We start from the raw sequence: 24,855 nt of genomic DNA on the forward strand, positions 1-24,855 counted from the left end.
CATTTATGGGCTTTGCGGAGCTCTAAGGTACGCATATTTTGAGATTTCAGAAGTGGGCAAGCCTCCTGTAAACCTTGCCGACTTCATCGCCCATTTGTCTTGCGGCACGCTCATGTACAGACCGGTCATCCAGCATGGCTGCTCTTTTGGCTTGGGTGGCACTGACTTGTGCCAGCTCCTCGGTGGCCATTTCAACTGCATATAATTAGCAACGGTGTAAATATTTAGGTAGGATTCCGACTCACCATGGCAAAAAACGGCCGCCTTCTTCCCACTAGCCATGGCATGCGGGACATTGGTGCTATTATCGCTGTTGGCATCACCCACGCCCCATACTCCGGGAATAGTAGTCCGTAGACCAGGGGCCGTCGTGTTTATTTTCTTCCCCAAAAACCCAACTCCCAATTGGTACGGCAGCTGGGATGCCTGCGAAGCACCGTAGTTGACCATAAATGCGTCCCGCTCCTCGTAGCTCCCGTCTGTGAAGTAAACCAGGAACTTGTCGAATTCCTTCCTTGTCGAGTCGTGAACGTCACCCCCGTTTTGTGTTCGTGTGATATTTAAAATGGGCTTAGGGTTGACAGTAATGTTGTACTTGTTGAAAACTTTCTGCCAGTCTATGTTTTTACTGTTAATCCGGTTGATTTGAGCGGGGTTGTTGTTGGTGCCGTTCGCATAGATGCGAATGTCCTTGTTCAGAGTTGGGTATAATTCCTTCACGCTGTCGTACGCATCAGAGAAATCTCCCAAAACACCCATCTTCTGATCACGGTGCTCGAACCCATCACACCATGGACACCAGAACACGCCTTTGCCGAATGCCTCCCGGAGTCCTGGGACGTTGGGGAGGTCGTCCTTCACACCGCTGGCCAGGATGACCTTGCGTGCGGTGTAGGTGCCATTGGCGGTCGTAGCATGGAAAGAGTTTTCAACCTTTTGTATGCTTATGACCTTTTGGTCGAAGAAAGTCGTCATGTTATAGAAAGAGATTTGCTTTCGGGCAGCAGCTCGGAACTCAGCCGGAACGACATCTGGTTGGGAATGTTAATTAATTCCAAGAACAAGAACAGGTAAAGATACGTACGGTCACTTCCAATGACATCGTGCATATGTCGAGTGGGATTATTGCGATACTCTCCCGAGTCAAACAAGGCTACTTTTCTCAGGACGCGCGACAGTCCACTGGCTGCACTAAGACCAGAGGGACCCCCGCCAATCACGATGACATCGTAGTCTTGCTGGGGAGCCTGTGCCCAGACGAGTGTAAGAAGAGCCTGGACGGCGAAAAGCTTCTTCCAATTCCATGTGAGCAACATGACCGGTAGTAAGTATGTAGGGCTAGCTAGGTAGCTTCGAGGATCGAGGTGGATAGATAGCCGTATATGTATTGCGGGCAGTTGGATTATTGAAGAAACTGTTGCTTTATTTATTACTATCACCGAGATATCCGAACAGTGGCAGTTTGCATACCTGATACTTCTCTTCAGCGGGTTACATCCGGGAGCCCGGCTCGCTGCGTCAAGAAAAGTTTAACACATTACCGACAATATGGTAGATCTGTACCTGTCCCAGTTGGATGGCACCTTGTACAGTTGCATCTAACATCGCTGATCTGACCGCAATGATGTCACGAGGCGAACAGGTTGCTAGTTGAGTTGCTGCTACGTTCTGCGTAAATTCTTCTCATCCACAGTATAGGTTGGAATTTACACGTAATCCTGCCGTCGCAATAGGCTGCTAAAAGGGCTATACATAATGACATACAGGTTTGGCGACTGCGTTTCCCTCCCAATTATGGCTAGCTCCAGGACTAATTGGGCCCACATCGCGCAATAAGGTTATTTAAGCATATCTTGCCTGGCCATTGATAAGTTACGATGATGTCATTAGTTACTGGAGTTACTACAGAACATGAATAAATGCAAGTTCAAATGTATGATTGGCCTAGACGAAGCTCGGTTTCAGCGAAAAGTATCCCCCCCAACAACTGTCTTCATTTCTGTCAATGGTCTTGCAGTGTAAAACGTATTCAATCTGATAATGAGACTCGACAAGCGACTAAAGCTATTGTTGTTGGCCGTGGTACTCCACAATGAAGATTTGGAAACCATTTGTAACTGATTCCCTCTGGCCGAGGGTTCAAACTTTTAGCTGTAGCTGCTAGAGGAATTCGGGGCTAGGTGATCTGAGTTCCGAAGTCGCTATGCACCAACGAGTGCAAACAAACTACGCTCAATGAATGGTCATTCGAGCTTGCTATAAGCCCAATTCCAAGGCACGTACTACAGAAATGAACTAATCCCGACTCTTTTCTTTCTTTACTATCCGACAGTCCCTTATGAAGTTTTGACCTGGATTCTGTATTCAAGCGCCCACCAAGCATCCTCTTATTAGAAGCAGACTACCTTAGCGCCTTCGGGCTCACTTAGCTGAGTATCTAGAAAAAGCAGGAGAAGAGCATCGATCGGTTTTATTCCGTGCGTAATACGGGTCAAATACAAATTATTGCAGTTCTAGTTAACTGAAATTCTTACCTCAAACTTACACTCGCTGCGAGATGTTAAACTTGGCTTGTGGAATTCTAGGGTTAGCGATCATCATTTAGGAAATGTATGATCTAAATCCGATAACGCACTGGCTTGCGTCTCTTACCGGCGCATCCGATAAAAGAATGTTCGTACTCGTTAAGTTCATGGTATGCTTGCTCTGAAATATCCAACACCTGGTCTAGACGGCTAAAACATACACGAAGCGATTGCTTGGTTGGGAGATTCTATGTCCAGTTTTTGATCTCAAGGAGTCAAAACCAATTGCCTCTGGTCAAGGGACTAAATAAGAAGTAGGCTCCGGAAGCAATTTACGTCCTGCTTATTACTAAGGATCGACATTTTCGGCCCAGGAATCGAGCCCAGATGAATTTCAAGGGTATGAAAGAAGACGCCACTATGGTAGTAGACAATTGTGTTGCCTTGGACTAGTAGTTTACTGTAAGCACTTGCCGCTAAAAGCCAAAAAAAGAGCCAAAAACGGCCACGGGCATTTCAAAAGTATGTAAGCCCCGCATGGCCCCCGGTCATAAAGCTTGATATTCGCTCACTCCTGTTGAGTTTGTACAATACTGAGAATGTGCCAAGCATGTGTGGGATAATAAGTTTTGTGTACTGGAAAGTATGGATTTTTTGTCTGTCTAATTCTACTCAAATAGGCCTGGGTTGAAGCCCATATTTATGGACTTCACACCCCTGTAGATACACGGAGAGCAGAACACATGGAATGGACTCGACGACATAAGAATGAAATTGATCAAGGTGGGAAGCATTCGGCAACGGGAGTGCGAGTACAGGAATAGACCGATTCATGGTACAACTGACACGTAGAAAATTTGAAATAAGAATACAACTGCTGCTTCGAAGAAGCAACTGTGGTCTCGGTTGTGTGCAGGATTTCGAGTATTGAATCAATTGCGCTAGCCCTAATTGCGTAGCAGCTAGCATCCTTGACATGCAAGAACACTCGATATCAAATGAGGTTTAGCGTTGAAAGGAACCCATGTTAATTACTGTTAATTACACACTGTGACTAGGATTCTCAACAACTCCCACATTGTCAAATATAAAAGTATGTCTGATCATACGATCCTGAAATACAAAAGCCAGGGCTAGAAGGCCTTAATGGATCCTTATCCATTGTATGCATACATGTCTTAGAAAATCGCTCACGTAGAAAAGGAACAAGATGGTAGCGCTCCACTAAGGTCTCTGTCCGAAATAGGTACTGATCTGATAATGGCCAATAAAACGATCGTGGCAGGATGTGGTCACTGCGTATTGGACCCATCCATGACTCACGTTGCAGCTATACCAGACGAAGAAGGATAGTAGCATTGCAGATGGTCAAATATCTAAGTGTCTATGGATGGCTAGACTAGCTAGTTGGCTTGATTAAATGGCTCAATTAAATATAAAAAGGACCTCTTGACTTATTCTCTCTATCTTTCGCTTTGCAACTCACACCATGAAATCCATTTCCACCTCCCTCGTCTTGGTCCTGTGCTTCTTGACCACCATGATTGAAGGTCTCACCCGTTACCAAACCACACCCCCAAGCGACGCCATCGTCTGCCATGACAGACAAGCTCTTAACGACCTGGCCAAGGCCTACCCGGACGGGCTTCTTCACCCCGAGAACGGAGGCTACTACCTGAAGGATGGGGATGAAGTCGTCGTTGGCATTGCCAGCGACGATCTTTGCAAGGAGCTGGACGGTGCATTCGCTAGCGTCGATGCAAAAATTGCCGAAGAAGCTGAAAGCGCTGGACCCGAAGATAATATTTCTGATGCTGAAAATGTCAAGAGAGATGTACTTGCCCTACATAACTCATGCAGCCACCCTCGCTGCTTCAATCACGCCCATTGCCTGACCTACTCGCACTGCCATGTATGCTCTTCCCGCAAGCGTTGTCTTTAGAGTATCCTGCAATTTTGATAGTGGGAATGTTGGAGAGATTTACGAAGGCTTACAGAGATTTGGTTGGATAGTGAAAGTGGGGGAGGTGGTCTGGGGGTATAGCGGCCTCTGGTTAGTTTCAATTAAGATGCGAATTTTGGCCTGATTCTTGCCTTGCTTTATTTAGATTCAACAGAAAATTAAGATACCTGAAATACCATTACAGAGCCTATATAAAGCTAGCGTAGGGGGGAAATCATCAGTTATTAAGAGGAGTCTCGGCGAACGAGATACTCAGGTTGACGAGCAATCCTCTGGTCAAGATTCCATCTGGAAAGATGTGTACCGTACCGTCAATAATTGGGTCGATGAGTAGTGCCCTAATTTAACGCCTGTACACGGTGAACTCCATGACTAGAAAAATCACGTAGGCAGCGAGAAGTACTAAGCCAGCAATTCGGTGGGGTCCCAGAAAGACGACCGCCAGAAGGGACACCGAAGACACCCAAACTGTGACCAGATCAAACAGAACAAAGGTGTCTGACCGATCGAGGGATCCCGCCACCGCAACAATACCGACACATAGCGTTAGCAGGAAGATATTGCTCCCTGCTGTGGTAGCAACGATTATGCCTCCTTGTCCACGAAAGCCGCTGAGCATAGCAATCAACTTCTCTGGCAGGGTCGTGGCAAAAGCGATCACGGTCAATCCAAAGACAGTTCCTGATAGATGGAGACAATCCGCGATGGTACCTGCGCTGTGGGCAAGGATGTATCCCGACAACGAGAGGGTGAGCAGCCCAAAAATAAGCTGGAGTACATGATGATAAAGTGGTCGCGGAAGCTTTTTGCCCTTATTTACGGATGCACTCGCCGTTTCCCGGTTCGTATCTCCTAATAGAGGAGAAGTCTCTAAAGCTGGCGGTCCGGCACTTTGTACTGGTGTTTGTTCAGCACAAACATCGGTAGATTCATCATCGCTTTCACTGTCCGATAGTTGAGGTGGTTCACTGATACCTCTATAGATGGCATAGCCAATAGAGATGATATAGAGTGCGAAGAGAGCGATGAGAAGCCCGCCGGTAACTCTATTTAGTTGCTGGAAATATGCCAAGATAACGACAAGGGTAGTGACGAAGAATTGGAGTGCAGAGTAAATCTTCGCACTACTATCAAAAGGATCACCGCCCGGATAACAAACAAGCCCCAGCGAAAAGGCACCGAGGATGTTGGAAATTGCAGATCCCATAACATTGCCCAGGGCTAAAGGAGTGCGGCCTTGCAGGATTGCAGCGATAACAACAGCGAGCTAGGGAGACCTTATTAGCACCGGCCAGAGGATGGAGCTCAAAATAATATACCTCTTCATATTCAGCTCCAGCAGTCAAAAGGGCAATAAGAGTCGGTGAGATGCCTAGTCGCTGTCCTACGATCACAGTGTGGTCGATGAATTTGTCTGCACCATAGTCAAGTACAAAGACCCCGGCAATCAACGCTGCCGTGCTAAAAAATAGACTGTCCCAGTCCATTGCATAGATGTCGGTATGTTTAGTTCTGCAAAGTCGTTATTCCAGGGAAGATTTATGGAGTGCTTGGACATAGTTGTAAGGCGGAACAAGTTTGATCCGCGACATTGTAGTGGATCTGGTCTCGATCCACCCTGTACAACTACAGCCACCGAAGAACCGCGCGAAGTTTCGAGACGCACGCACTGTAACTCCGTTGACTCATAGGCAGAGTTTAAACTGTATTCAAATACTTAGCGCCCCTTTTTCGTTTCACGGGATCGTGCAAATTTTCAAGAAGTTACAAAAACGTCGGGAAATGCCACTAAAAAGGTGAATGATGGACGAGAAAGAAATCGAGACAGAGCGCGTCCTTCGAAATGCGGGCTGGCGACCTGGACGCAAGATCGATACCAGTGCATGGCGGGATCAGCTGGAGATGTTAGGATTCGTCTGGACTGAAGCGGCAGAGCACTTCCTCTCAGAATTTGGAGGGCTGGTCATCGATCACTGTGGCCCGGGGATTACTTGCGCTCGTTCACCCTTTGAATTAGACCCTCTTCTCGCCGAGGGCGAGGATGACAGATTTGCGGAGTGGGCCACGGTACTTGGCGAGCCTCTCTCTCCAATCGGGCAACTCGATCATGGGCGATTCTTTCTGGGTATCTCTGGGTCTGGCGATATTTACCTTGTGGAAACTTGGCTAGCCTCCTTCGGGTCCGGACAGGAAGCCCTTAAGGCCCTGGTTCTTGGAATAGCTCCACGAGAGATTGATGAGCACGATCTCGAAACGTAACTGCACAGACTCTTTCGTGGCCCTACCGCCAAGACCTTGGCGTTAGTGCGACATCAAGTTGCGGCTGTAATCTGTCCCTTAGCCTGTACTGTAACTGTGCACATGTAAATGAACTGCATGATCTCTCCAACCTCATCCTGTTCCTGAGAAAATATTCCACCACTTCAAAATTGGACACTCCAAATCTGCTCTTTGGAAGCTGTTTGTTGTTTTGGGACCTTTCTAAATCATAGAACTGCCAAGGAAAGTTTGTTTACAAGATCGACTAAACACGTGTCATGGAGGTTGAGCTAAGCTCAACTTTTTGAAGGAAGGCTCGGATTTTCCCAATCTCCTGGCTTTTGAGAATTACTCTTTGTTCCTTCACAGAAAGTTAAGAATCATAATTTCAGGATAAGCTGCAATGCATATGCTTGCAAAAGTTGCTGGCGGCGAAGTTGACGAGTATTACGATGTTCTCCAGGCATTTTTTGCTGAAGGAGCCGACGGTTCGGGCTTAGTGATGACGTTCCAGCGGCAGCTCTCTGTAGAGCCGTGGAATGGCGATCCTTCAACAGACGACTATTTCAACAACAGTTATTGTATGACCCTCGGATCTGAAGTGACGATATATGGAGGGCTAGAGCAGGTCTCCTTTCTGGACTCCAGAGGATGCTTTTATTTCTCCGATCATGCGGCTACAGAGCTCGGTATAGGAAGACAACTGATCGTTGATTTCAAGGTGTCTGAGCACCTCCTACAGCTCTTTCAACGGTTTCTCAGGCAAGCAGTGACATGGGGAGTCCCTAGTCAGATCCCTCAAACCAACGGTTTAGCCTTCGAAAGTTCCATTATGGATGCTCCAACCACTCAGCCAAAGCCAGATGAAGGAATTAAGGCCCCCAATCTCAGAGGCGGTCACCTCAAACTCAGGTTTATGTCCCAAGAGCAACTGGATCGTGAAGACGGAAACCCTCCTGATAATGTGGCCGGTTCAAGCGAACCGTCCCCCGAGGAAAGTGCATATCTTTCCAACTTGACTCCTTTCCAACAGAAGATATGCGGTTGCCTCCACGATTTGGGCTGGATTGATACCGACATTTGCAAATTTCTGATCCAGTTTGAGAACGGGCGAGAACACGTACGGGCTGAACTAAGAATGAAGGGGCAGAGTGAGACCGACATTCAAAAGCTCGAGGATGTCTGTGAGACAGATATGGAGGATTTCTCGCACCTCCGACGGTCTGGCGGCAACCGGGCCCTTGAGCAATACCGGTCTGAGCTATACCTGCTGCATGAAAACAAGAGACAAAGAAGGGTTATGCTAAATGAAGAATAATTTCTTCGTCCCTTTTTTGTTTGATCACGAGGCTCACTGGAAGATACGTATGACCTCCATGAACGCAATGCTCCTGGTCTTCCAATTTATAATGTGTGTGAAGGGGCATAGAAGCACTCTAATGCCCGATTTTGGAGAGTTGGTGATACAAATTCTCATATTTATCAAATCCCAGGCATTGACGCCTTTAGACTGTACAAATTGCGACTTTGAAGCTATTCATACCATACAAACCCTCAAATCCACCCAAATCCACGGGTTGATCTTGACCCCTATAAAGATAAGATCCGGTCTTTCTCAAAATGCCATACAGCCAGCTGTTCGAACACTCTAGACAAGTACAATCTTATCATTAGCGACCTTTTAAAATAGTAGGTTACCTTATGAAGAAACTAATATCCGGGCTCGGTGTTTTAGGGCTATGGGCGGTCAAGGGGCTGGACATCCCAAGCTACGGGCGGAAAGACAGCCGTTTCCGGCGTCAAAGATGGTCATTTTCGTCAATTTCACAGGTCCTCATATTCTAATAAAATCCCAAAATGAATGAACTGAAAATAGTAAATGAAAAATGCTCTAGGTATTACTCAGCCTAGAGATAGGCTTTAAGACGGCCAGATGTGATAGCCTCAAAAATGTGAGATTAATAATTCGGCATCTTTTCGGTCTTTTCGGGATAAACTGGCGACGTTCAGGGGATATGCAGGGGTATCCCTGTAGTCTTTTAAATTCTACGGATTATTAACATTCTGATTATCAAGCTCTTCAGATAACGACATTGAAACAAAGAATATAAATACCTGTAGACCAGGCCAAGATTGTTTTTAGGCATTCACAATAACCATTCCATCAATCCTCCAACTATCAACCATCTACCATGTCTAACATCGAAATCATATGGGGCGGGGCCTCACTCATGGACGAAGTCGCATATCCGACTCTCGAATCAATCAACGAGATCCTCGACATTCTACAAGCCAATGGCATCAACCACATCGATACAGCCAAGTACTACAGTAACTCCGAGGAGCTATTAGGAAAACTGCATGCCGAATCCCGCTTCACCATTGATTCAAAATATCCCGGCGGCTTTGCATCAGAGCCTTCCACCCCAAAATCCTTCAATGCAAACCTGGAGCGGAGTTTGTCCCTTCTTCAAACCGACCAGGTCAGCTCCCCACAGTCCAAGACCTACCCAAATCCCTAACACCATTTCCAGCTCGATATCTACTACATGCATGCGCCCGAGCGCAGAAGCTCCATGGAAGTCCTGCTGGGTGCTATCGACGCAGCCCACAAGGCGGGAAAATTCAAGCGATTCGGACTATCCAACTATCTGGCCGATGAGGTCGAAGATGTAGTTCGCATTTGTCGCGAAAAGAATTACATCATGCCCAGTGTTTACCAGGGGAACTATTCTGCCGTTGCACGCCGGGGAGAAAAAGAAATCTTGCCTACGCTGCGGAAACACAATATCGCCTTCTATGCTTACTCGCCCATCGCTGGAGGATTCTTGACTAAGGATGTTGCGACGCTTGTTTCTGGCGGCGAGGGGCGATGGGATCCTAAGACCCCACTTGGTGGAGTTTACAACGCGCTTTTCAATAAGCCGCATATGCTGAAGGGATTGGGACAATGGAACACGATTGCTAAGGAGTCTGGGATCTCTAAGGCCGAGTTGGCATATCGGTGGGTGATGCATAACTCGGCTCTCAACGGTGAATTCGGAGATGCTGTGATTATTGGCTCGCGGAATGTTGAGCAGCTCAATCAGACGCTTGTTATATTGAGCAAGGGTCCTCTCAGTGTGGAACTCGCAGCCAAGATTGATCAGGTGTGGGATATTGTCGAGGCTGATTCGCCTTTGGATACCTTTAACGGTTTCTCAATGTATGACAAGAAGGTCTGAGGTCTAGGGAGACAAGTGAAGGAAATTTGTAATTAATCTTTAATACTTAGAAAAAAGTCTGCTTTCCACCAAGATACTTCAGATACTACTTTGTAGAGCATGTACAACATGGAGATATCAAAGAAGAGTTAAGTTATGGGAAGTGGGGTGGTGGGGGTGTGGATAGCTTCAAAGAGGATCCCAAAGAGGCAATCTTAGAGAGATTACTGATTGTAAATACTACCCTGCGTTTTCAAAGAGTCAATTTTGACGGACACTACAAAGATATTTAGATATACAATTCAAGTGTTATAAGAATCACCGGCTGCGTATACCTTGTGTAGTCTTTCTGGTAGTCTTTCTACTAGTCTTTTTACATAGTATTCTTAGACGTTTTTTGTCTTTCAAGATATTTTCTCAACCTAGCACGTTCATATTTTTACATACACAACCATCTAGCCTCCTATCGTTATAAACTTCTTTATTGTACAGCACTTGTTCTAAAGACAACTCATCTCGGGTTGGTCGATGACTTCTTTTCAAAGTCTACCACAGACACAGATTAGGTAAATGGTAGGCTTGGGGCAATCCTCACTTCAGAGGCACCAGTAAGCTCTTTGATATCGTTGAAAATGTCAAATATGCACGATACTGACGCTGTTTCCAGTCGCATATTACCAGCGTTTAACATTCCAAAGACCTCGCCGCGGGCCGTATATACCCACGAGCCAGAATCTCCTGTCTCTGAAAATGCCTCGCCAATGGAACTACGCGAAACTGAGTGCTCCCACGTAGGGAGTATATAGGATCCTCCATTTGCCTTTCTCGCCCGAGAAATATTTACCGACTTGAGGCCGTTGTACTGCCTGCGAGTAGTTCCGATTGAGCGTCCTGTCTTGTAGAGCTCCATCCCAGGATAAACCTTCAGCTGAGGGTTCAAGAGAAATTGTGGGGATGCAGTTGCATCAGAGTCGAAGGGCTAAAAGGATCATGCATTAGCTATCGAACAATCTTTGAATAATCATATCGTACCTGATTACAAGGAATATCGCCATCATGTATCTCTGTTTGAAGTCGGTCGGGAGTGATATTAATCAACGCCCAGTCCATTCTGACAGCATCCTCTGCATTAGTCCCTCGGGTCCGGTACAGGCCGCTTCCAGCAGCAACGTACCCAAGGAAGTAAGTTCCATTGTCGCGCATCGTCGCAAAGGGTTGACGCGCAGCTTCAAGGATTCTGAGATGGCTGGCCATTCCCTCATAAAGTCTGACGGCGGAATCTGGCATCCATTCGTCCTGGCCCTCGTCAATTGCTTTTTTAGCAGCTTCCAACTCGAGAAAGTCCTTGGTTCTGTATGCCGTGATGTTTTTGTCTATTGCGGCGATAGTCTGTTCAATATCTCCCAAAGATGGCTGGTCAACTTTTAATATCTTCTGCGCGATCCTAGAAGGTGGGTTTGTGAGTTTGAGCGGGCCATATTCCCACTGTGAAAGTGCTATAATCCCTATATTAGCAAGAGATTCATATACAGAAAGACTTCACTTACCATCTTCTGCTCCTCGGATTTTCAACAGTTGTTCAGAGCGCGTCCCTTCCGGAGGCCAAACGGCGTGAAAGCAGGTTAGCCCATATGTGTGCCACCGTGATATGTTAGGAAGCCGGATTTGCACAAGACCACCCAGTGTGCATGTTCTCGCCGAACTATCGTGGATACCTAGGCTGACACCAGAATAGACGGCTCCACGACACGCCTTGGGGTGTGCAATTTTTGTTTCTTCTACTGGGGCTTGTTTTCCATCCTTCATGAACAAAATATCAACGTTAGGTTCATGAAATTGCTCAAGTAGGCCTCGGATGGTTTGGGCTGCGGTATAAAATGACTCTGTGGAAGTCTTAAGAACCTCCACTATAATCGTAACGGGGTTTAGGTGTCTATCACAATTGCTCCCATAGCGCCAACATTGCAAACTAGTCCACTCCTGGATATTCAGGTTCGATAGAATATACTTGGCGATTGTTTCCCATTTGGAATAGATGGAGTGGGTCTGCTCAACTGGGAAGCAATATAAGCCGTTATATAATTTCTCTTCAATAATTTCAACGGATATTCCATGTAGCCAGGGATCCAAATCGCGATGAATCTTCCTCACAGCCTTATACCAAAGATCAGGCTGCGGGACGTCTGGCACAATGATGACGACGGTGGGGATTGGCGTAGGCTCAGGGTCAACTTTTGATATGCGGCCCTTCAGAGCCACAGCGGAGAACTCGACTTTGAGGTCACCCAAGATTTCTCTCGCACGCGCCTGGATTCGTGCTGGATTGTTCGTAGACGTGTCCTCCGTAGTCCACGCCGGGAGAGAAGTTAGGACCGGCCCACCAGCACGATGGGAGGACTTGAGGAAACCGTGGCGATCAACATGTAATAACCCACTGAACGGAGAAGAAATAGATGAGGCGGAAGAGAAGCTGAGTGCATGTGTACTGGCCCTACTAAAGGTTGATGATATGATTGATGATGCAGACGACATTATGAAGGTGCCTGGAGGTAAGAGTTAAGTCAGATTTGATAAAGAGTAGAAGTCAACACAGAGTGATGAAGAGAGTTAAATAGAGTGACAAAAAAAAAGCGAAGCACTATTTCATAGATTGGTATGAATGTCCGATGCCTAAAGGGGAGTGGCTTGTCCACGGGTCTATTCAATTCGGCGCAACCTTAAGAGTCACAGCCCTACCCTCTCTTGCATAGAACATTGTGTTTCCCAGGATTTTCATGACGAATAGAGACTACAAAAAGCGCGTAACCTTCAAACATTCGATGTCAATGTGGGCTCGCTCAGCTGCATTAAGCATATGCCAGATATCACAGAGTGGATTCCTCTTCCGATAATCTATAATAATCACGTAAACCGTAGCGATCGACATGTGAAGACCGGCTAAACGGATGAAACAGAAGGGGCGGAAGAGAAGTTAGGTGTATGCGCGCTGGCTCTGCTGAAGGTCGAGGTTATGTGTGATGATGTAGAAGACACTATGAAGGTACCTGGAGGCTGTCGTAGATCCGAACAAGACAAGTTAATGAAGTGTTGTGTTCCGCAGGAACAATCGTGTCTCGGTCGAATGCAACAATGAGCTTTGTCCCTTGACTCGATGCAGTAGAGCAAGCATCGAAGATGTAACATACTGAACCAGCATACATCTCAAGGTTTCCCCGTATAGCCCACCAGTCCACCATAGGGGAATTGGGGCTAAGGTCCCCACTATAGCATATTAGTATATAAGTTATACTGTAAAAGGGGTGTTAAGTGTAGACTAGAGTAATTACTCACATCAGGGTCCATGAGGAAGAAAAGATGAGAAAACAAGAATCAAGGTAGAGTGATGGGGAGAGTTAACGTAGAGTGAAGAGGACTTCTTTGGAGATTGACAAGTCCGGTGCCTCAAAAAGGGAGTGGCAAGTCCACATGGGTCTAGGTTGTGCCTTCTAAGGTAACTTGGTCGACCTTTATGTGCCTTGATGAGATCATAATTTTAGTTGAATTCGATCTTCACCGCAGTTAGCGATTTGGATGTCTTTTGGGGTGTCTTTTGGGGTGTCTTCTTGGTTGTCTTCGAGAATAACTTTTGGGATATCTCCATGGATGTCTTCTTTGGGTGAGACTAGAGAACATCAGGAAACTACACTCGTTGTTCAACCGCTCTATACAACTGTCCGAATAGGCCCTACGTATCGTGTAAACTTCAGTGCAGCGAAATCAGGCCAACCCCAATGGGCGTATATAAGTTGATGAATTGAGGCTGAGGGTATCTTAAGGGGAAGTAACGCGGGGATAACGTCATGGGACCGAAAAGTGATAAACATGGGCAAAGAAGACACACAAAACCGAGATGAGTCGAAGGAAAGCAGATCAAAGTCGAACCTGACCACCAGTCAACCGTTCCCAATCCCTCTGTCCGAAGGGAACATAGGTATTACCCTGGAGCCAGTATAGTCTATCCTTCTTCGACACAAGAGCCGGATCCACGCCTTCAGTACGAAGGACATGCTTCTGCTGCTTATTATTTCCAGTTGACTGTGTCATAGGCGTAACCCGCAAGAATAGCGGAGCTGCGAACCGGGGCAGGTTCTTGAGAGTGTGTGCAGCGAGAGTATCAAGCACCTCACGCGAGGGCTCCAGTGCGGAATCAGAGAGGTTTCCGTTTGCTACCTGCTGGTGGAAGAGGATAGCTGCACATCCGGCACGGCCGTCATGATTAGGAAGAGTGACGCCGTAAACATTGGCTTCGTGCACTTCAGGATGCGAGCCAAGAACCTCGGAAACCTCGCTAGTAGAGACATTCTCGCTCTTCCATCGGAAGGTATCACCCAGTCGATCCGAGAAGTACCAGCGGCCGTCTTTGTCCCATCGAACCATGTCACCGGTCCGGAAATAGGCATCGCCCTTCTTGATTACATCACGGATAATCTTGCCTTCTGTTGCTTTCTTGTTGCCGAAGTAGCCTTGGAAATTGGCAGTGGGATCCGCTGCATCGATAGCAAACAGCAACTCACCGGGATCACCCCGGGGGACACTCTTGCAGAGACCAGTCTTGGGATCACGCCACGGTTCCTCGGTGTCGTGATCGACATCCACAATGGCAGAGCTACGGCCAAGGATAATATTTCCTAAGGCACCGTTTCGGCCGATGGCACCTGCGGAGAAGTCATTTGACGAGATGTTCCATGCGCCCGCAGTGCCTTCAGTAGCTGCGTAGAACTCGGCGATTGTGGGGATGTTAAAGCGCTCCTTGAAGCGGTTCCAGATATCAGGACGCAACCCATTTCCAAATGCTAGACGGATATTGTGTTTCTTATCAAGATCCTCGCCAGTGACTGGGTCAGTCTCAGGTGCTACGCCCAACAAATAACGTAGCGTCTCGCCCACATATTGGATAATTGTCGCATCGTTCTCGCGAGCCTCCTTGATGAAGCTGCGCGCAGAGAACCGGCGGCCAACAATCAGGGTGCATCCACCCATCAAGCAGGTTATAAACCCAAGCACCGTAGCGGAACTATGGTAAAGAGGCATGCACTAGTCAAGAGATTAGCACGGACAGTAACATTTGTAAATTTGATAGACCTTACCGTGAAGAACCTATCAGAGGAAGTAATGTTCAACCAATCTCTAACGAATAAACTACCAGACCAGCATTTCTTCCAGCTGACAATAGCGGGTTTAGGAAGCCCGGTGGTGCCACTTGTGTAAATCAGAATGGCCATATCACGAGGGATCGCGCCACTGCGGGCCTTGTCATCCTCTCGCGTAGGCTCCATACTAAAAACCTGCGCCTCCACCTCCGGGGTATGGAACACGATTTCGACCGGCCCCTTGCCATCGCGGAAGCTCGGGGATGTCAAAATCTTCTCCTGCTCCGCCGGGAAGCAGTGGCGAACTTCTTCATCCACCACTAAGAGCCTCGCAGTGGACGTTCGAATAGAGTGGGTGAGCGGTTTACCAGACAAATTGTAGTTGATGAATGCAGGGACTGCTCCAATACTCCACAGTCCCAGCACCATGAAGATGAAGGTGGAGGAGTTCATGAAGTCGATCGCGACGATCTCCTTGCGCTTAATGCCATGAACGTTCTTAAACCACGCTCCATAGCGAAGAACTATGATGTAGGCTTCGTGGAATGTCGTTGTTTGTCCATTGTACACAATAAACTCGTTGTCGGCCGTTTTAGGATCGAGCGCATAGGCTTCAAGTACGTAGAAGAGGTTTAATCGGTCACCACGTTCTGCGATGCGAGACCTCACGGACATCTTGAATAGCCCCTTGATAAGGTTCAAATCGTAGGAAACCGACCATCTTGCGTTAAGATATGCAAGCGTGGTTGCCGCAGCAGGCAGTGCGAGACTCAAGGGAATATCTGCCCAAAGAGATAAATTGTTAGCCATGTCATACACTGTACAGCCCTGCCGTATGTTATAACCTACCTGGTAAAGATGGCAGGGGCATTATGTTCAATAAGATTTGGGGATCAAGCCCTGAGTATGGCCAAGTTGTATGATATGGGGGTAGACGATGAAATCGCCCCTTGTGTGACGGTGTGACAGCTTTGGGGGGAGAGAAAGAACAAAAAACGTGCTATATGGGCACGTTGACTGGTACCTCGGTTTCACTGCCTAGTCTTAGTGAATCAAGGGCAATAAAGGCTGACTCCAGCGAGGTCCGTGGGATTAAAATAGAAAAAGAGCAAAATGTGCCTCGGCACGGGAACGGATTCCCCTGACGACATGCAACACAAGGTTGAATACGCAAGTACACGGAACAAAAGGAAATTAATAGATTCTATTTAATTTAATAATAATATATAGAATGATATATCAAGTATACTAATTCTAACTATCTATACTTTCACATGGGGCTCGGCTTTTAATCTTAGAAGGATCGTCACCCCGCACTTTTTACTGTGAAAGTCACCCCTGTTCTTAGCGTATAGATCCACATATGTTGTAGTACCTAGTACTATTTCAATTGACAGCTAACTACGGAATAGCTAACATAAAATTGGCATATGTCCATAATATAGTATCACTTTTTTAAGGGCTTCTTCACTGGGACATCCTCATACTCATCTTCCATAAACTTGCCCAATGCATCCAAGCCCTTCTCCAGGACCTCGGTTTCATTGACATACCCAATGCGAACATAACCCTTGAAATCTTCTCCAAGACCAAAGCAAAGGCTTCCTGGAACAAGCATCACACCAGTCCGTTCCTGAACCATCTCACAGAAAGCGACATCATCTACGGGTTTTCCCATCTTGTTAAACCGCACAAATGCAGTGCTACCAGCTTGCGGCTTAACCCATTCACACGCCCAGCGATGGGCATCGATGAATTTCTCTAGGATAGAGAGATTGATCCGAGCTAGATCGAGGTTTCGCTTTAGAAGATTGTGGATGCAATCTGGTGCTAGGGCAAAACTGGCAATTGCCTCGTCAATTTGACCGACCGAGATAGTTGTATAGTCGCGCGCATTAGCAATAGATTCGATAATAGAACTATCGCGCGATGCAACCCAGCCGACTCGCAGACCCGCCAAGCTATATGCTTTGGAAACGGATCCTGTCACCACGGTGCGTTCGTATCCCATGGAAAGAAGTGTAGGTGGGAATCTCGGGTCCGCGGGACTGATGTTGTGGAAAAGTGGACGATAGACCTCATCGGAGTGGATGATGATGGATTTCTCGCGGGCAATATCGACCAATTGTTGGAGTGTCTGGCGCGGAATGATGGCTCCAGTTGGGTTTTGCGGGTTGCTATGACGAGCATGATAGTTAGAAAAGAGCGTGCACCTTATTATTGTTACAAGAATCAGACAACAGACATACTTTATAATGATCAACTTCGTGTTAGGACGGATAAGGCCTTTCAGCTCTTCAATGTCCAGCTGCCATCCATCGGCCTCTTTGGACTTCCACAGGCTGACTTCCGCCCCCACGGATGCGGGTACAGAAAACAGTTGCTGATATGTTGGATAATGGCAAATGACATGGTCCCCTGGGCCAACCAACGTATACAGTAACAAGAAGTTCGCTTGGATTGCGCCAGCAGTGATCAAAATATTTTCCTTCGGCAGCTGCGTTGGTGCCCTCACCGAATACAAATTCGCCAATGTCGTTCGTAGCTTATCGGAGCCTCGGATCGCCCCATATGTAAGTTTGGTGGATTGAAGCTGGGCCAAGGGGTCGGAAACCTTGTCGTCGGAGAGCGCGCGGAGATCGTCGACGGAGATGGATGCGCAACAGGTTTCGGCGGTATTATATTTCGCAGTGGTCTCATATTTGTCCATCCACTACAGACTGTTTAGTAAGAAATATTTGTAACAACACAGGGAACAGCCCTGGAGAGAGATACCACCGAGTCGTGGGGTAATGCGGGGAGGTACCTGTTCAACCGCAAAGGCTTCAATCTTCACCATGGCTGGAGATAGTGAGCAGTGGCAGGGTAGCTATGTATAGTCAAGTCTCTTTGTACACGGACGTTCCAACGTCCAGTTGTATGTGCAATAACTTGGGTTTCTTCTTATGTTACTGCCGTTTTGTCTATGAGTTCCACGAGTCGATGCCATCACGTGACGGATCATTCCATCGGCGTTCCCAATCCATCGTCACGATCCTATTGTGATATGTCGAGTCGTGAGTTATATGTGATGCAGATCATTAATTTGAGAGTGTCTATCCGTTTCTTCTCCCATAAAGGGCTGCACGTCTTCAAGTAGCTACCTTATTGCGATTATTATCACTGTATCACACCGTTGCCCCCGCAACGGCATTGGGAAGCTCCAAGTAAGTCGAGTGCACAGTCTCGACGACAATATATACCCCGACTTCAAATTCTTCGCTCAAAAAACGATTGGATAATTCCTAAATTGCTCGCTTCTAGTGGCCTCTCAATAATATTATGCAACCCTAGGGAGCTTCCATTGTATTTTACGGCCATGTTACTGTTAGGCGAGTTGAGAAATTCCGCATTCAGCAACTATCCACCTAGTTCCCACCAGCTCATCTAATTGATGTGTATTGGCGTTTATGCTAGTATAAGAAGCTAGTATACTTATCTAGGGCCCTAACAAAGATTTGATATACTTCCTTAACTTAAATGTGAGTTCAAGAGGCAAGCTACTATTCCTACTATGTACCTCTAGTAAGTGTCAACTCGTTTACTTACGCACGGGATCTACTGATTATTACATACTTACCTCCTATCACACCTGGGCATGTATAGTCGCGGCTGATAGATGGAGTTAGAATGAGATGATAGCCTTGATGAAATTCTTAGGGAGGTTGCCCACGCCTGACACATATCTCAAAAAACCTCGGGTGCCCGTGAATAACAATAGAGCAACGTTACCTAGTGGCCGTAGCAAAGAACTAGTCTATCCTGGATAATTCTTTTTTGGTCCTTTATCGCTAAACCCGTCGACCATATCCCCTCTAATGGGATCACGTGTTTCCCCGCATTGAGGTACCACCTGGGCAGCCATAACAGGAAGAAATATTGTAGAAAGCATGAATTTTATAAAGTATCTTCCTCGTAGCTATAGCTGTACGGAGTAGAATGAAAAATGAGATCATCAAGGTTAACCTGGAGCATCTGCCCACCGATTCACCTGCAGGTTCCTGACGCCCATGCAGTAGCCCAGCCTCTCGCTTCTCCGCTCGCTTCTCCGCCCGCGTCATCGGGGGCCATCTCACCCTCTCTCTCCACTTCCTACTTCTCAACCTCCAAACTTATCTCCTTGTCACTATCTTTTACTTCAACTATATGCTCCAGTTTGATCCTCTGTCTTGATCAATTCGGCGGTCTGCCCCGCATTCCTTCCTCGATTGTCGGTATCGCTGCGTATTACGACACACTGCTGCCATCCTCTACAAGATGCGCTTGACTGGCGCAGTAACTCTTTCGCTTCTCACATTAAGTCCTATATTTGGATCTGCTGCAGCATGGAGCGAATTTTCCGACGCAAATCTGGCTACGCAATATTCCCTCTTCGATGATCGGCCACCCGGATGTCCCGAGTGCCCTGCTTGCTTCAACTGCCAGCTCGACAACTATAACTGCACTCATTTTGCTGAGTGCAACAACTTTAACGGCAAATGCTCTTGTCCTCCCGGATTTGGAGGCGATGACTGCTCGGTTCCCCTATGCGGTTCGTTGGCCGACAACTTGAACCGACCGCAGCGTGATACCGATACCTGTCAATGCAAGGATGGCTGGAAAGGCATCAACTGCAACGTCTGCGACTCAGATAATGCCTGTAACGCTATGATGCCAGAAAATCAAGGGGGTGTGTGTCATAAGCAAGGTGTCACGGTCAAGGAGAACTTTCAAATGTGTGATGTGACCAACCGTGCGATCTTGAAACAGCTCGACGGCCGCAAGCCCCAAGTGACTTTCTCCTGCAAAGCTGAGGATGAAACATGTAGCTTCCAATTTTGGGTCGACCAGAAAGAGTCATTTTATTGCGGCCTAGACACTTGCGAGTGGAGCATGGAAACAGACTACGGCTCCAATAATACTCACTACAAGTGTGAGCACCTTCAGTGCAAATGTATTCCGGGCCGGTTCCTCTGTGGTGAGAACGGTTCCATCGATCTGAGCGATTTCCTTGATCAACTGATCAAGGGCCCAGCCACTTTCGATACCAAGTCAACTCTGGAGGGCACCAAGAGCGTTTTCTCTGAACCTCAAATGAATGGATTGATTGCAGGCGTCTTCGGTGATCCCAGTATCTTCTTGTCGTGCGATTCAGGAGAATGCATGTACAAGACCGACGAACCGGGATACGAGCGCCCCGTGAAGAAAATCAACACCCCACTTATTGCCGGAGTGATCGCGGGAAGTTCACTCTTTGTGGTTGCTGTTATTCTGCTTGTTTGGTATTTGTCCCGCCGCGCTGCCCGTCGCAGTTATCTTCGCCTATCTCTCTCAGATGATTCGGACGACGAAACGGCCAGACTCATGGCAGACTATCGCCCCGTGGCTTTGTATTGGGACAATGTATCTTACACACTAAACGGAAAAGAGATTCTCTCTAATATTCAAGGCGCGTCCATACCAGGCCAAATTACAGCTATTATGGGAGCTTCTGGTGCTGGAAAAACTTCATTCCTTGATATCCTGGCACGGAAGAACAAGCGTGGCTCAGTGAACGGAGATTTCTATGTCAACGGTGAGAAAATTGATGATAATGACTTCAGATCCATGGTCGGCTTTGTCGACCAAGAAGACACAATGCTTGCCACCTTGACAGTCCATGAGACCATCCTGACAAGCGCCCTACTCAGACTTCCCCGGGACATGAGCCGGGCAGCTAAAGAGCAAAGAGTGGTGGAGGTCGAAAAGCAACTTGGAATCCACCACATCAAGGATCAATTGATTGGCTCGGAAGAAGGCAATGGTCGTGGCATTTCCGGAGGAGAGAAGCGCCGAGTCGGGATTGCTTGTGAGCTGGTTACCAGCCCTAGCATCCTGTTCCTGGATGAACCTACCAGTGGATTGGATGCCTACAATGCGTTCAACGTGGTTGAATGTCTAGTGACACTAGCCAAGACATACAACCGCACTGTAATCTTCACCATTCACCAACCTCGCTCGAACATTGTCGCCCTGTTTGACCGACTCATCCTCCTCGCTGAAGGACGCACTGTCTATTCTGGCCCCTTCTCGTCCTGCCAGCAGTATTTCGACCGTATAGGATATTCCTGTCCTCCGGGATTCAACATTGCGGATTACCTTGTCGATCTTACAATGCACGCCGGTGGCGCACATTCGTCATATACAGATGAAGTAACATCGTCCATGGATGGGCGCACTGGTCCACCCAAGACTGCATCAAGCAGCCTCAGAGCTGTCAAGTCTATTAACAGCGCGTCGATCCAGAGCGTTGAAGACAACTCAAGCGGTGCAGAGGCGACCCGGAGACCCAAAAGCAAACGTCGGGTATCTCTGAAGCAGCAACAGGACCGTCAACTTTACTCTCGAAAGCAACATACTGAGCGCCCAATCACACCAAAAACAGATGACGAGAGTGCTACATTGGATGTAGCTGACAATCATCAGCAATGGCTGCGTCTTTCTCGTCAGCAAGGCAATGTCCCTCCGCAAATTCTTGATGATCCCGATCAGCTGCCTCCTCCGGCACCTGGACAAAGCGATCTCGATATTCTAGTTGCGAGCTATGCAAATTCTGATGTTTGTCATCTTGTGCATGATGAAATATCGACCGCCGTCCAAAATGCCCAGGCTGTGAACGGTTCACCAAATTCGCCCATGTTGTCGGATACCGTGATACAGTCTAAGGGCTATGCTCGCGTTGGTCTGGTGCGGCAGTTCATCATCCTGTCTCAGCGGACATGGCGTAATCTTTATCGAAACCCGATGTTGATGCTCACCCATTACGCAATTGCCATCCTTCTCGCGGTCTTGTCAGGATACCTCTTCTATGGCCTCACTGACGATATCAAAGGTTTCCAGAATCGTCTTGGTCTCTTCTTCTTCATCTTGGCTCTATTTGGTTTCAGTACTTTGACCAGTCTCAACGTGTTCTCCACGGAGCGGCTTTTGTTTGTACGTGAGCGTGCCAACGGTTACTATCATCCGGTCACATACTTTGCGTCCAAGGTCGTGTTTGATATCGTTCCGCTGAGGCTGATTCCTCCCATCATCATGGGCATCATTGTATACCCCATGACTGGTCTGATTCCATCATGGGCTGAATTTTTCCGCTTTTTACTGGTTTTGGTCCTTTTCAATCTCGCGGCAGCCAACATTTGCCTCTTCATCGGTATCATTTTCCGGGATGGCGGAGTCGCCAATCTTATTGGCAGTTTAGTTATGCTTTTCAGCTTGCTCTTCGCCGGTCTCTTACTGAATCACGATGCGATCCCCAAGTCAGCATTGTGGTTGCAGACTGTGAGTTTTCCTATAACTTGAACTATTTTTCACCTACTAACGATAGTACCAGCTATCCATTTTCCACTATGGCTTTGAGGCCTTGATCGTCAATGAAGTGACTTTCCTCACCTTGATTGATCACAAGTACGGTTTGGATATTGAAGTTCCCGGTGCTTCTATCTTAAGCGCGTTCGGGTTTGACACCCAGGCCTACTGGAGCGATGTTATCGGGCTGGCTATCATTTCCGGGGCCTTCATTATCATTGCATACAGTGCAATGCATTTCCTACTTGTTGAGAAGCGATGAGCTAGTCATTTTCTGTTACTATACACTGGTATAATACCATCGATAGCGTTTTCGTCCAGTGTCTTGCCCTGGATTCGACCCCTTGTCGGACGTTGTTTTGTGTGGTCATTGCCAAGATTGAAGATTATCTAAAGGCACGAGCCGTATAATAGGAGTTATTTCATTCTTATGTACATAGACAAGGTAGGTATGCCTTGGGTTTTGAAATAAATGAAGTTGGGTACATCAGAGAGGCACGTGTCAAACGTCATCCTTGTACAAAGCTTGTTCCAAGGTTCAGATCAAATGGCCTCAGTTACCAACTAGGAACAGGTCTATTAAGTACAAGTAGGAAATTATTTCAACGAGTTGTTTCACTTATATACTCCATACTCCATAAAGTACTCCATACCCCATATAGCGTGTACGTTACCAGCCCCCGTTTTCGGGTTGCGCTAATGATGACCAGCCCTCCCGACACCGCCGACCCGTTCAGGTCGCAGTTCGCTAATCTCTAAACTCCCTCTTTCGATCCCACCTCATCTTTGCTTTTGTCCTTTTCACCTCCACCAGCTTGAGTGCATTTTCTTATTTGTGAGTGAGCTTGGACCCCTCTTTGGAGACCTACCTCTATATGATTCCTCTGCCTTCCTTGGGCCGCAGAACCCCACAAACATCTCCAATTCCGGACTCTTTCCACTTTTGACCTCAACCACTTTTGTCGCAGACCGTTGGCTCATATTTTCTGTTTAGCAATTGAAATATTGTCAATTATACTTGACGCAACGTCACTCTCGCAATGATGTCTGGCGAAGCATGGCTTTACCTGTTGTCGGTGTTGATCAACGCAGTCAACCTCTTCCTCCAGGTGTTCTTCACGATCATGTACAGTGATCTCGAATGGTGAGTCTTCCTAGTTGTCTATTCCAAGCAACTACCTTTAGTACATGCATTCTGTCGAATAGAAGCTGACATTCTCCTTTTTGTCCCAGCGATTACATCAACCCTATCGATCTCTGCAACCGCCTTAACGCCTACATCATCCCCGAAGCCGCTGTCCACGCCTTCCTGACCTTCCTCTTCCTGATCAACGGTTACTGGCTCGCCATCGTGCTGAACCTGCCCCTCGTGTTGTTCAACGCCAAGAAGTATGTTGGAAGCTCTCCGACCTCGGGGGTGTTCCCAAACCCTCCTAAAGACAAGGCTAATCGAGTCGTTTCTGAAATATAGGATCTACGAGAACCAGCATCTTTTGGATGCGACCGAGATTTTCCGCAAGTTGAACGTGCACAAGAAGGTCAGTTTGGTTTCTTAAGTCGCAACCTGCAGCTGCAGTGACTGACTCGAAATCATATTTAGGAATCATTCATCAAGCTCGGCTTCCACCTCCTTATGTTCTTCTTCTACCTCTACAGCATGATCGTTGCCCTGATCCGCGATGAGGGCCACTGACTGCGCGAAAAGACCGAATATGCGATGCGTCATGGTCGTCCCGGCTAGATCAAGGAGCCGTCTGTCGATGAGCTGTTGTCATGAGTTATTGGGTCAGTTCTCCATGGACAGTGTTCTCTGGACATCGTTCTCGGCCGGTTAAGCAACCCTCGGGTATTGCCACAGCCCCAAGACGGCCCTATACCATATAAATCGGTATATCGAAGGGGTTCCTTATCTTTTGGGCGGTCATGACTATGGATGAGCAACGAATTCTTTCAGTCTTGAGATATTTGCTGGTACGACTACAGCAATGAGAAGTAATAGATATTTCCTTTGGGGTGCTCTCGAGCCGGGGATGTGAGCTGGATTGATTCGAGACACTGTATGACTTGTGGTGGTGCGTGTTCTTTTGCTATCTTCTGTTTTGTTGTTAATTTTTCTTCTGTGTTAATCTTGCTGTGTCTTTCGGCCTGTTGAGTTGTATATACCTCCCATGCGGTTGGCAATGAAGAGCGTACGATACCCAAGGTTTCTAACATTTAACTGCTTCCTTGTTCAGAAATGCCACGGCCGTGAAATAGATGTAGCAAAAGTAGAAATTATTAGATATAACAAAATACACACATAGGAAAGATCGAAGCTGTATTGGGAGCTGATAGAGAGCTTGACTGCGGTGGCTGTTCCGCGGGCCTTCGTATCGGTGGTCTCCCGACGCCCGTAAAAATCCCATCCTCCACCA

The 24,855-nt window shown here is 47.3% G+C and overlaps 11 protein-coding genes across 11 annotated transcripts; 6 read left to right on the forward strand and 5 right to left on the reverse strand.

The window, feature by feature from the left end:
• Positions 1-46: 46 nt before the first annotated feature.
• PGRI_040340 (NAD(P)/FAD-dependent oxidoreductase) lies at positions 47-1,316 on the reverse strand (the record flags this gene model as incomplete). Its single annotated transcript, XM_040791747.1, has 3 exons — positions 47-195; positions 246-1,031; positions 1,085-1,316. 3 exons carry the CDS (start codon positions 1,314-1,316, stop codon positions 47-49), a joined length of 1,167 nt encoding a protein of 388 aa, XP_040644021.1.
• A 2,698-nt stretch (positions 1,317-4,014) lies between these two features.
• On the forward strand, positions 4,015-4,822 carry PGRI_040350 (uncharacterized protein; the record flags this gene model as incomplete). The annotated part of the gene is made up of 2 exons (XM_040791748.1): positions 4,015-4,359; positions 4,673-4,822. 2 exons carry the CDS (start codon positions 4,015-4,017, stop codon positions 4,820-4,822), a joined length of 495 nt encoding a protein of 164 aa, XP_040644022.1.
• A 9-nt stretch (positions 4,823-4,831) lies between these two features.
• On the reverse strand, positions 4,832-5,975 carry PGRI_040360 (sodium:calcium antiporter; the record flags this gene model as incomplete). Its single annotated transcript, XM_040791749.1, has 2 exons — positions 4,832-5,755; positions 5,808-5,975. 2 exons carry the CDS (start codon positions 5,973-5,975, stop codon positions 4,832-4,834), a joined length of 1,092 nt encoding a protein of 363 aa, XP_040644023.1.
• Positions 5,976-6,288: 313 nt separating this feature from the next.
• Positions 6,289-6,747, forward strand: PGRI_040370 (SUKH-3 domain-containing protein; the record flags this gene model as incomplete). Its single annotated transcript, XM_040791750.1, has 1 exon — positions 6,289-6,747. One exon carries the CDS (start codon positions 6,289-6,291, stop codon positions 6,745-6,747), a length of 459 nt encoding a protein of 152 aa, XP_040644024.1.
• Positions 6,748-7,150: 403 nt separating this feature from the next.
• On the forward strand, positions 7,151-8,065 carry PGRI_040380 (uncharacterized protein; the record flags this gene model as incomplete). Its single annotated transcript, XM_040791751.1, has 1 exon — positions 7,151-8,065. One exon carries the CDS (start codon positions 7,151-7,153, stop codon positions 8,063-8,065), a length of 915 nt encoding a protein of 304 aa, XP_040644025.1.
• Positions 8,066-8,939: 874 nt separating this feature from the next.
• PGRI_040390 (aldo/keto reductase family protein) lies at positions 8,940-9,971 on the forward strand (the record flags this gene model as incomplete). The annotated part of the gene is made up of 2 exons (XM_040791752.1): positions 8,940-9,230; positions 9,282-9,971. The coding sequence occupies 2 exons, from the start codon at positions 8,940-8,942 to the stop codon at positions 9,969-9,971; spliced, it is 981 nt and encodes a 326-aa protein (XP_040644026.1).
• A 541-nt stretch (positions 9,972-10,512) lies between these two features.
• PGRI_040400 (uncharacterized protein) lies at positions 10,513-12,482 on the reverse strand (the record flags this gene model as incomplete). The annotated part of the gene is made up of 3 exons (XM_040791753.1): positions 10,513-10,929; positions 10,983-11,446; positions 11,498-12,482. 3 exons carry the CDS (start codon positions 12,480-12,482, stop codon positions 10,513-10,515), a joined length of 1,866 nt encoding a protein of 621 aa, XP_040644027.1.
• A 1,377-nt stretch (positions 12,483-13,859) lies between these two features.
• PGRI_040410 (uncharacterized protein) lies at positions 13,860-15,950 on the reverse strand (the record flags this gene model as incomplete). Its single annotated transcript, XM_040791754.1, has 3 exons — positions 13,860-15,023; positions 15,077-15,861; positions 15,929-15,950. 3 exons carry the CDS (start codon positions 15,948-15,950, stop codon positions 13,860-13,862), a joined length of 1,971 nt encoding a protein of 656 aa, XP_040644028.1.
• Positions 15,951-16,526: 576 nt separating this feature from the next.
• PGRI_040420 (Pyridoxal phosphate-dependent transferase, major region, subdomain 1) lies at positions 16,527-17,918 on the reverse strand (the record flags this gene model as incomplete). Its single annotated transcript, XM_040791755.1, has 3 exons — positions 16,527-17,256; positions 17,329-17,792; positions 17,886-17,918. 3 exons carry the CDS (start codon positions 17,916-17,918, stop codon positions 16,527-16,529), a joined length of 1,227 nt encoding a protein of 408 aa, XP_040644029.1.
• A 1,457-nt stretch (positions 17,919-19,375) lies between these two features.
• On the forward strand, positions 19,376-22,703 carry PGRI_040430 (putative ATP-dependent permease ADP1; the record flags this gene model as incomplete). Its single annotated transcript, XM_040791756.1, has 2 exons — positions 19,376-22,414; positions 22,467-22,703. 2 exons carry the CDS (start codon positions 19,376-19,378, stop codon positions 22,701-22,703), a joined length of 3,276 nt encoding a protein of 1,091 aa, XP_040644030.1.
• A 778-nt stretch (positions 22,704-23,481) lies between these two features.
• On the forward strand, positions 23,482-24,134 carry PGRI_040440 (cornichon family protein; the record flags this gene model as incomplete). The annotated part of the gene is made up of 4 exons (XM_040791757.1): positions 23,482-23,585; positions 23,675-23,830; positions 23,913-23,979; positions 24,042-24,134. 4 exons carry the CDS (start codon positions 23,482-23,484, stop codon positions 24,132-24,134), a joined length of 420 nt encoding a protein of 139 aa, XP_040644031.1.
• Between the last annotated feature and the right edge of the window lie 721 nt (positions 24,135-24,855).

Source organism: Penicillium griseofulvum (assembly GCF_001561935.1).
Source record: "Penicillium griseofulvum strain PG3 chromosome Unknown contig_88, whole genome shotgun sequence".
NCBI lineage: Eukaryota > Fungi > Ascomycota > Eurotiomycetes > Eurotiales > Aspergillaceae > Penicillium > Penicillium griseofulvum.